This window comes from Carassius carassius, chromosome 18 (genome assembly GCF_963082965.1).
Source record: "Carassius carassius chromosome 18, fCarCar2.1, whole genome shotgun sequence".
In the NCBI taxonomy this organism is placed as follows: Eukaryota; Metazoa; Chordata; class Actinopteri; order Cypriniformes; family Cyprinidae; genus Carassius; species Carassius carassius.
The window spans coordinates 6,766,702-6,778,856 of NC_081772.1; the positions used below are offsets into that span (position 1 = coordinate 6,766,702).

The 12,155-nt window shown below is 38.8% G+C and overlaps 1 protein-coding gene across 1 annotated transcript; it reads left to right on the plus strand.

Moving 5' to 3' along the window:
* The first annotated feature begins 2,052 nt into the window (after positions 1-2,052).
* On the plus strand, positions 2,053-5,578 carry LOC132091817 (hairy/enhancer-of-split related with YRPW motif protein 2-like). Its single transcript, XM_059497921.1, has 5 exons — positions 2,053-2,261; positions 3,070-3,148; positions 3,245-3,328; positions 3,508-3,589; positions 4,730-5,578. The coding sequence occupies exons 1-5, from the start codon at positions 2,179-2,181 to the stop codon at positions 5,395-5,397; spliced, it is 996 nt and encodes a 331-aa protein (XP_059353904.1). The 5' UTR covers positions 2,053-2,178; the 3' UTR covers positions 5,398-5,578.
* Positions 5,579-12,155: the final 6,577 nt, after the last annotated feature.

Genomic DNA, 12,155 nt, shown 5'->3' on the forward strand with positions numbered 1-12,155 from the left:
GTTTGCATCTTTAGTCAATATATTAAGTGATCTTAAAGTTTTTGGACAGTTAAATCACACAAATTTTCATTGCATTCATTTTTTGTTTGTTTGTTTGTTTGTTTTCACAAAATATCAAAGCAGTAGACCTTCTATTTGCTTTTAGCCAACTGGTCTCAAGTTCATTTTAAGTGGATGTAGTCAGTCAATTCCCCTAAAGTTCATAGAATAACCACAGGTGTAGTTTTACTTGATCAGATTTGAAAACTTGAAAACAGAATTGTTCTGAATATTACTGTATATCTTTTGTATCATTTAAAACCTCAAAAAGTTCTAATATCTTTCTTTAAATGCCACTTGGCATGATATTTTTTTGTGAACTGCAGCATTAATAAAAAAAATATTATTTTACAAGTTTTCTTTTTGATATATATATATATATATATCAAAAAGAAAACTTGTAAAATATATGGCTCTTAGAAATTATTGGTTAATTCTTAAATAATTATATTAAAACTAATTTATATTATAATTATTAATATCTACTATTTATAAATATTTGATTGTAAGTTATTTTTAGTAAAATTTTATTTTATTATACAAATTTTTACATTTATTTTTGGTCTTGATGATTGTTTATAGCATGAAAACATATTTTTATTGATAAATGCAAATAAGTATATATAATAATTCTTGGAGTAAATTAATAAATGAATTTTTGCTGTAATGTTGCAGTAATGGTAGCCTGTATACATTTAAGACAAAATAATGTTCAGTTTGACATATAATCTACAGAAATGAACATGTGAAAGGCCATATGTTAGTTAAATCGACCATACAACAAACAAACAATGTCAAGAACAGGGTTAGGACCTGCGGCAGCAGTGGTGGGGGTGATGCTCGGCTCACGGTAACCTCCCAGTGGCAGCGGCCCTGCCGGCCCTCCCTGTGTTCCTGGCCGTCTCTCACATGGTGATTGGGTTTCAGCGCAGGGCTCAGAGCTGTGGGAACGAGTCATCACACTGGCGGCCTGCCTGGGAGACTGTACTGCGCTCCACCAGCGGGAAGGCACATGACAAGGGGTGGGTGTGAGCCCAAACAATGTCCTGTCTTCACTGTTTAACCCAGGAAATGCACTACAGCTGGAGTCTCCAAACAGATGAGAAGCCCATGTGTGTCAGTGTTTACGCAGATATCCCCTAACAACTATGAATAGCCTACTTTTATCTTGATATGATCAGTGTTTATTGAAGCATTTTAAAGAACTTTTAGTATATCCATATGTGTATGATGCAAATGCTCATTTTCTAAGTGAAAGTGTGACAGTGAAAGTGACCATTAATTATAGGCTAATGAAAACTTATAAAAATATTTTATCTTTAAAGTAGACTGCTGCCTTATTAAATATAGGTACGTTATAAGGTAATTCGTTTTTACTTTAAATACATTTTACATTAGATGTACTGTCTTTAAAACATATTCATATGTTAACCTAAAAGTAAAATCAAGTTGCAATGAGATGTATAACAAGATGACGAACAGAAATCACGTGAGGTAGCCTAAACTGAGCTAGATCGTTGTATGCACTTTTATTTTTACTAATATAGTTTTAAATATATATATATATATATATATATATATATATATATATATATATATATATATATATATATATATATATATATATCGTTCGTCAGATATTTGAAGGGTGGGTTAACCTATGAGCGATTAGGCATGCGCGAGAACTTCAAAAACTACTGACAGAAATTTCTTCCTTTACAATCATAAAAATAATTTGTACACTGAATAAACCTGATTAAATTTTGGAAAGCCACTCTGCATCCTCATCTTAGCCTCGCCAGAAACCCTTTACCTAGATTCCCTGCCTATCTGCACACTGTCCAAGCTCCGTCGGGCTCTGAAACACCGTCGTCTTTCTTGTGTAAAGTGTTTCTCACGCTTCAGGGGACCCTATGGAGGTAAATGGTGCAGAACGCGAGTGCTGAAGCTGGGCAGAGTCAATTACCAGGGGAATGAAGTTTGAGACCTCCATTCGGTGGCTCGGGGCGTGTTTTCTTTTTTTCGGTGGGTGTTCCCGTAACAGGACGTGGGCGTGAATGTGAGACTGAGGCTCCAGCGGTTCGTGGGAAAGAGGCTCAGAAGGTTTGTGACTGTACCTGTGCGCACTCGCACTGCATCATGAAGCGGCCTTGTGAGGACAGCACGTCCGACAGCGACATGGACGAAACTATTGATGTGGGCAGCGAGAATAACTACTCTGGGTAAGCATGCACGGGAAAAATCTGCATCCATGCATTATTGTTCTTGCAGCTTGTTTGTTGTTCTGTAACTGAGGATTCACTTTTAGATGTTATCTTAAGGTCGTATGCTCCCTTTGGATACACACACACACACACACACACACACACATATATATATATAATTACAATTGATAAACATTTTACTAATATTTTAGTTATTTTAATTTATAAAGTAGAATTAATAATTCAGTTTTGTTTTGATGCTTAGAAATTATAAAAGCTTTGGTAATATTTCATAAACATTACTATGTAATTGCTAAACATGTTTTTTTTTTACTGTCATGTAACCAAAAAATAATGTGCTTAATGTGGTAGTATTTAATTCAAGTATTATTATTTAATATGACTATATCAAACTGAGTACAAACAATCAATTTTATTGGTTAGTTCAAGTATTTTATTTGCAATTTGTTATTGCATGTTACCATTTTTTACAATAATGCTTACATGTTACTAAACATTATTGTAAAATGTTACAGACATTTATAACTATTTGAGTGTAGGATACAGCTATTAATTATCTTTTAAGCATTGTATTAAGTAATTTTGTTTGTTAATAACTTAACAACTTAACAGTGATTATAAAGTTATAATGAAGTCTTAATAATTATTACTGTCAAGCATTTTATCTACTAAAATATGTTTCTTGTGGTAACATCTAACTGGTTTTTATTAATCAGAAATCAAAAATATAATTTTATATGACAAAAAAATAATAGACTCTTTATACAGTGCATTGATAAGTTTTCATCCTATTTTCCCCCCAAAGTCAAAGCAACGGTTCATTTATAAGATGTGGCTCACCTACCACAACATCTCAAGTCATGGCCAGAAAGAAGCGGAGAGGGGTAATTACTTACTTTTTTATATTTGTTAAACTTTTAAAATATATATATTTAAAACACTGATACATTACACTCCATTAATTATTTTATATATTGCAGATAATTGAGAAAAGACGAAGGGACCGAATAAATAATAGTTTATCAGAGTTGCGTCGTCTGGTGCCAACAGCATTTGAGAAGCAGGTGAGTTCACATTTCTGCTTCTTTATATATGCATTATGAAAGTATTAGTTCTAATAATAAAATAAATATAATAAATATAATATAATATAATATAATAAAATAATAAAACTAAGTGGAAAAGGATGTTGTCAAAGCTATCATATTAAAAACTCACCACATATCCTATTGCTTCTCCCAAGGGATCTGCCAAGTTAGAGAAGGCAGAAATATTGCAGATGACAGTGGATCACTTGAAGATGCTCCAGGCCACAGGAGGAAAAGGTAGTCTGCTTGTTATTGGCTCCTGTTTTGCATGCCACCTAACACTGTGGTGAAATTTGAGTATGAAGTTCCCTTTTTTAACCAGATTAAAGTGGAAATCAATGTTAATGGTAGGACTAAACTCGTGGGAAAGTGCTGGCAGCACAAAAGAAGCACTTGACCCTGGGATTGTGTTTGCTTTCATAAATCCATGGGAGGGGAGTGGGGCCACATTCACAGGCTGCACTGTTGGGGGTTTGTTAAGGCTTTCCTATGAGTGTTAAAACCGAAGCAGTTGGGAGACAAAACAAACATACAAACAGGTCAGGTCACAATCCCGGTCTGCTTAGGTTTAGCCACTCAAACACAGTGGTTATTGCATTTGACTCGTCATGATTGAAGCTTCCAGTCAAGTAAAATCACCTTTATTTATTTAGCACTTGAATTGTTTCAAAGCAGCTTTACAGTAATAAGTAGGAAAATAACAGAATCAGTAATTCAAACTTGATAAATCCAACTTCTGATGAAAAGCAGCTCTACAGAGACAATAGTGTCATTATTCAGCTCGTCAGTTCAGTGTAAATTAAATTCAGTTGAATAACTGTGAAAAGTTAATCAATTATGGAACAAGTTCAATTCAGCTATAAAGCAGCTCTACACAAGACAATAGTGTCTTTATTCAGCTTGAGTCAATTCAGTGTTGATTCAGTTTTATTCAATAACTGTGAAAAGTTGATCAATTATAAAATGAATTCAATTCAGCTATAATCAGCTCTGCTGAAGACTGTAGTGTTGTTATTCAGCTCAACTCAGTTCAGTGTTGATTTATTTCAGTTCTATAACAGTCACAGCTTCAAAATTCATTAATTATGAAACATAGTCTATTCCGCTTTAAAGCAGCTCTAGTGTCATCATTCAGATCAATGAAGTTCAAGTTTTGTTCTCACCCATTGTTGTCAGTGCAGTCAAATCCATAATACGCTATTACTGAATATCTTTTAAACCCAAACTACATCACTGACAAGGAACCCAAACGCCATCAGGTAATAGAAATGGAGACAAAACTTTGGGAGAAACCAGGCTTAGTCAGTGGACCCGTTCTGCTCTTGCCAGAGAAGTATGGCATTCACATTTTAATGGTTCTCTCTCTTGCTCTCTCAGGATATTTTGATGCTCATTCTCTGGCCATGGACTTTATGAGCATCGGCTTCCGGGAGTGTCTAACTGAAGTGGCGAGGTATTTGAGCTCTGTTGAAGGTCTGGACTCCAGTGATCCCCTCCGTATCCGCTTGGTTTCTCACCTCAGCAGCTGTGCCTCGCAGAGGGAAGCAGCTGCCATGACCACATCAATGACCCATCACCAGCAGGCCCTCCATCCGCATCACTGGGCCGCAGCTTTGCATCCCATCCCAGCAGCGTTCCTGCAACAAAGCGGACTTCTGTCCTCAGAGAGTTCCTCTAGCAGGCTGTCTGAGGTTCCTCAGAGGGGCGCAGCCCTTTTGACCTCCTCCTTCACCCACAGTGACTCCGCACTCAGAGCGCCCTCTACAGGAAGCGTTGCTCCTTGCGTTCCACCACTGTCCACCTCGCTGCTTTCAATATCGGCGACCGTTCATGCGGCGGCTGCTGCTGCCGCGGCACAAACCTTCCCTCTAACATTTGCCGGAGGATTCCCACTTTTCAGCCCCAGCATAACTGCATCTTCGGTGGTTTCTTCCTCTGTGAGCCCTTCCATTTCCACATCCACCACATCCCAACAGAGCAGCGGAAGCAGTGGAAGCAGCAGTAAACCATACCGACCGTGGGGGACTGAAGTGGGAGCATTTTAAGTTTTGGATTTGCTCTTGTTGCATCTGGATGTCTTCCACACTTTGTACATAAAGGAAAGAAAACAGCTATTTTGCCTGTTTTGGACAGCACCTTGTGTTTTTCTCTCTACGCTAAGCCAACTTTCTAGGAGAGAAAGAAAGACAGGCTTTACAAATCAAGCTGCTTGGAAACCCATAAGGATTAAAAAAATCAGTTGCTGTTTTAACTTCATGTAAAGGGCTGTGACAGTGCCTGCATAAACACTGCTAAAATGCTGCATTTGAGATGTACTGTATGCTTTGATATTTCTCATTAGAAAAACACAGACCAGTAGCTTTAGAATAAAACAGAGCAGCTTATTCAAAGACAAGCCAAAGGTTTTGCAGATAATCACTGAAGTGAGGTGTGAATCAGTTTTGTAATCTATGATTTAACAATCCAGTTTGTAAATCTGTATATGTGTAAGATTGTAACTAGAGTTTATATTGAAATTAGTCAATGAGTTGGTATGATGCACTTCAATCACTACTGTTTTTGGGGGGAGACTGGATCTTCTCCGCTTTACACAATAGGCCTACTGAATGAAAAAAAAAATAATGATAATATTCACTAATACTCATATGTGAGATTTTCTACTATAACTTTGTTACCTTTTTAATAACCCTACCACGTTCTGTAAGCTGTAACCTTTTTCTATGCAAAAAAAAGAAAAAAACAGATGTCCTTGAAGAAACTAAGTGTTTTTTTTTTTTGTTTTCATTCTGACAGATATGCCATAAAACCATCATTCCATTTGCTTTCACCACAACAGATCCTGGAATGTTATGAAAGTAAAGTATGTTTTCCCATAGCATAATTTGAGTTTTGAAATTTTATGGTGGAAAAAAATATTTATGTTCTTTTATGTGTTTTCCTTAGTATGCAAAAGAAGCCAATGAAGTGAAACAAACAACTCCAATTATAAATGCCAGTTATAAATCTGTCGACAAACTTTAAAGTAAGCTACAAACATTTATTGAATAAAACCACACACACAATAACATACAAATATTACATAATCACCAACAATTTTAAATGATCATGTTTGTTTATAAAATCTCTCATTGCCTAATTAGACGCTGCAATGATTTCAATTATCAGTGTCAAACATTTTAGGTTACCTAAAGTATGTTAAGTGGTAACATCTAAATTAACTGGTTTTGTTAGTCAAAAATATTAAAATTAAATTGAATAGAATTAAATAAGTTCACTTTTGTTTTTGTCTTAATGCCAAATTTGTTTACATAAATGCAACCAATTCTTGATAACATTTAAGCAGTTCTTTGATGTTTACTGTTACTTAAAGAGAAGGTCCCTCAAGGTCCCCCTTGTACCCTCAGGGACAGCTCAAGTCAAAACTTATGTAGCTGCTTTGGCAGGCGTGAACAAGCCGCTGGTTGGACTGCAGTAGTGTGCGCCACATGAAAGCACAACAACACTAGTCACTCCTCCCCAAAATGGGTCTTTATGCCAGCCTAATCCACTCCCTTTATGCCAGGGTCTGTTAGACAGATTTACATTAGTAAATCACTGTCACACCATTAAATCCCTTAAGAGAAAAAGTATCAGCATTTCCAAGTGAATGAGGATTTAGGCAAACAGTGCCTGCTACCCACCGGCAGTCATGGGAAAAGTGAGGGGCCATAAATCCGCCAGTTATCTGCTTTAGAGCGGCTGGTTCTCACGCCGGGCCCCTGCCTTTGAAGTGGCCGTCATATATCAAGGGCGCACATGATCTCCCCAAAACATCATAAGGGAAAGAGTCAGCGGTGTGAACATGGTCAGTAAGCCTGTCAGCTTCATTATTTTTCACACATGAAAATGGTTTAGGTACAACAAAATGTGTTTCATATTCCAGACCGAAAGATAAAAAAAGCATATAGATATAATTTCTCACATAGATCATATTGTAGGGCACAGGCACAGTCATTTACACTTTTTAACCTTAACTGTTTGGTATTATCTGTAATATTTTATATACTGAAGCGGATGTATTGAGTAGGGCTGCATGAATGTGAATTTTAAAAATAAGATATTTGCTTATGTATTTTCTCCAGTTGCAAACCATAAAGATGATGATGATCATAAACTGTTTTACCAAACCTTTAAATTACGATAATAGCAAATTCATATAAATATATTTTAAATTATGATGTGTGAAGTCTGAAAAGACAACAAATGAGTCTATATTAGAGAAATGCTGCCATCTGGTGCGAGATCATTTTAAGCTGCCGCTTGTTCATATTCAGTCACACGTCAATTTGACATTTTCTAAATATGTTTTGCTTTATTTCAATTTTAGAAAATCACATAGAATAAAAAAGAAAATATAACATGATATATTATATATATTATATTAAACTACTTCGCCAATCTGCAAGATGTACGTCTAACCAATCATAGCTTTGCGTTTTACACGCGGTCAAACACGGAAGTAAACAACTGGAATACATTTAAATGTATACATTTAGCAGACGCTTTTATCCAAAGCGACTTACAAATGAGGACAGTGGAAGCAATTAAAAACAACAAAAAGAGCAATGATTAATAAGTGCTATAACAAGTCTCAGTTAGCTTAACACAGTACACGTAGCAACGGCTTTTAAATAATATAAAAAAGAATATATATATATATATATATATATATATATATATATATATATGTGTGTGTGTGTGTGTGTGTGTGTGTGTGTGTGTGTGTGTGTGTGTGTGTGTGTGTGTATATATATATATATATATATATATATATATATATATATATACGTTGTATACACACACACACATAACTGCATAATAAATGAAAAGAAAATAGATTACAAAAAGATTAGAAAGGTAGTAAGACTTTTTTTTAAAATAATAGAATTAGAATAGTGCTAAAGTTAGAGAGGCAAATAAAGATAGAAGAGATGGGTTTTAAGTCAATTCCTGAAGATGGCTAAGGAAGTTGGTGAGGTCATTCCACCAGGAGGGAACATTTAATTTAAAAGTCCGTAAAAGTGACTTTGTGCTTCTTTGTGACGTGTAGCTATTCTTTTCGGCTCATTAAAAAATAATCTTGCTGCCGCGTTCTGGATTAATTGTAAAGTTTTGATAGAACTGGCTGGAAGACCTGCCAAAAGAGCATTGCATTGAATACACATGTTTGTGCTAAATATAACTTTATCTGGTAAACACATTGGTTTCTTAATGTAGCTACTGTACTGTTGTGTTCACTGTTGAGAATTTATCAACCTTTCGCTTTTGTCGACAATTGTTTGGCGATTTACCATGAAATATGTTATTTATCGTGAATACATTTTGGTGGACTTTAGAGTCAATAGTGCAATGACCTAGGCGTTATTTCTGCACCGAGTTATTAGAGAGTATGAAATCATTAAAATCTCCAGGCCGTCATGGATATGCGGTGGAGGTTTCACCTTTTCTGGCTTCCACGATGGCCTGTGCGTCATCTCAATATAGCAGGTAATATTTGGAATGCTACCATGTAAAATATATATTGCAATAAATAATTAGAATGTAGGACAAATTTTCTTAATTGTCATGAAATTATACATTTTTAAAGCCCCTGTAGATGTGACTGATCATCAAATAGAAGTTGGCTATCTTTTTGTCTCATGAGCAGTTTTGACTGGAATGATGGTCTCTTCGATGTGACGTGGAGTGAGAACAATGAACACGTGCTGGTGACGGGAGGAGGTGATGGATCTCTGCAGATCTGGGACACGGCCAACTCGCAAGGTCTTCTGCAGGTGCTTAAAGGGCACATACAATAGGCGAGTTCATACTAACTTCCAAAACAGCACAAATTAAAGCTTCCTGCTCTTAGCACTTCATAACTTCTGGATTACAAAACATCTGAGCCCTAGCTTCTCTGCCCGGGTTGCCAGGAAATCTTTAATGCAAGATGCTTACATGCCAGCAATCTCAGTAAGAGATCTGTTCCACAATAATTAAAATAGAAGTGCCTAGAGCAGGCCACATATCAAAGTTATTATTAAACTTGAGCTCTTTGAAATATTGACATAATTAATCTTCCTTCAAACATTTTATTCTTAAATCTACAAGCTGCCTCCTACACGTTAAGACCCCTTTTCCAATGCTTTCTGACATATTCTCATCAGCTGAAGTGGTGTGGATTTGGATTTGTATAAATTATTTTCACACAGTAAATGGTGACAAGGTTTACATTTTGTTAGGATTATCATAATTTAAAAAAGCACTTTTAATTATTTTTATGGTGGATTTGTATATTTTAGTCTGCAACTGTGACAAAGGAAAAATAATCAATATATATATATATATATATATACTGTGTGTGTGTGTTATGGGTAAGAACGATGGAAGACCAGGGCGAGGTGCAGTTTACAGTCTTTAATAAAGCAAATTGTCTTCACTGCATAATATAGAACAAAAATCACAGGCTTTTATCAGAGCCAAAAACAGGAACAGCCAGATGACTGGGTCTCAGACAAATTACATAAATATCCACGAGGGCAGAGGCAGGGACCCCGGGATGCATACAGCCAGTCCGAAAAACAGTGAAGACAGCCGGCAGAGTGAACAGCCAAGGCCAGGCGCTGCACAGGTACTCTGCAAACAGGCACAGCTGGATGATACACAGCCCAATGACAAAATAACTCACAGTTGCAACAAAGACTCCACAGACAAGACAGAACAGGACTAGGAAACAGACGTGTCTCACGAGAGGTCATCGAATAATCCGACAACAAGACAGGGCTAGAAAGAGGGAATAAGAAGCAGAGACAATCAAGGGCCAAAGAAGGGACAGGTGAGGAGAAGGGAACGAAAGGGGAAACAGCTGAAATAGATAATGAGCGGAGGAGTGGATGTGTGTGCGTGATAGTGTGAATATGTGACCACAACAGGGAGACAGAGAAGGAGAAAAAGCCAGGATCATGAAAGTACCCCTCTCTCAACGAGCGCCCCCTGGCGCTCCTGAGGACGACTGGCGGGTCCGGAGGAAATCATCGATGAGTGAAGGATCCAGGACGTCCCGGGAGGGAACCCAACTTCTCTCCTCAGGACCATACCCCTCCCAGTCGACCAGATATTGACGACCGCGTCCCCGACGGCGCATGTCAAGAATGCGGCGAACCCTGTAGATAGGGGTATCATCGGCAAGACTAGGGACACGGACCGGGCGAGATAGGGGACGGATGACTGGTTTAATGCAAGAGACGTGAAACACGGGATGGACCCGGCGTAAATTAGGCGGAAGGTGAAGCTTTACTGCGACAGGATTAATGACTTTAACAATGCGAAAAGGTCCGACAAAGCGGAGAGACAATTTACGTGACTCGGACTGGAGAGGTAAATTTGAAGTGGATAACCACACTCTCTGGCCGCAAACGTAGCGAGGACTCTTAATTCTGCGCCTATTGGCTGTTACTGTCATGCGTCTTCTAGCTCGACAGAGAGCAGATCGCACTCTCCTCCAGGTGCATTTGCAACGGCTAATAAAAGCTTGCACTGACGGAACATTAGAATCAGAGTCTTGGGACGCAAATATCGGAGGTTGATAACCGAGACAGCAATGAAAGGGCGAAAGACCAGTAGCAGAGGAGGGGAGCGAATTATGGGCGTATTCGGCCCAGGAAAGCTGCTGTGGCCATGATGCGGGATTCTGATGGGTGAGACTGCGGAGCATACGGGCGACAATTTGATTAGTCCGTTCAGCTTGACCGTTCGTCTGGGGATGAAACCCGGACGAAAGGCTAACGGATGCCCCAATCAGGCGACAAAACTCTTTCCAAAATTGAGAAGAAAATTGGGGGCCTCTATCAGACACAATATCAGTGGGTAAACCATGTAGTTTAAAAGCATGATCAACCATGATCTGAGCGTTCTCCTTGGCAGAGGGGAGTTTAGCGAGTGGAATAAAATGGGCCGACTTAGAAAAACGATCTACCACGGTCAGAATAACGGTGTTACCCTCTGAAAGAGGAAGTCCGGTGATAAAGTCGAGAGCTAAGTGAGACCACGGTCGGGTTGGAACCGGTAACGGACGAAGTAGACCGGCCGGAGGGGAATTGTCAGCGCATGTATCGCAGGAGGCAACGAACCGTCGCACGTCTCGTTCTAAAGAAGGCCACCAGAAGCGCTGATGGATTAAAGCGATGGTGCCCCGAACACCAGGATGGGCTGTCAATTTAGAGGTGTGTCCCCATTGAAGGACAGCTCGACACGCGGATACAGGGACGAAAAGGAGCCCCTTAGGGCAGTTGCGCGGGACTATGACATGAGAAAGAGAACGCTTAACCAGCTTCTCTATTCCCCAGACGGTCGTGCCAACAACATGACCGGGGGGAATAATCTCCTCAGGCTCTGAAGATGCAGAGGAGTCAAAAAGATGAGATAGCGCGTCGGGCTTGACGTTCTTGGTACCCGGACGATACGAGATGGTAAAATCGAAATGAGTAAAGAATAAAGCCCAGCGGGCCTGACGAGCGTTTAGTCTTTTGGCCTTGCGGATATATTCTAGGTTGCGGTGATATGTCCAGACGATAAAAGGAACGGGAGCTCCTTCTAGCCACTGTCGCCATTCGCTAGACGCTAGACGGATGGCGAGCAGTTCGCGGTTGCCCACGTCGTAATTGCGCTCAGCAGGAGAAAGACGGTGAGAGAAAAAGGCGCAGGGGTGTATCTTTCCGTCAGCGGTGGAGCGCTGGGAAAGCACGGCCCCGACCCCTACTTCAGAGGCATCGACCTCGACTATAAA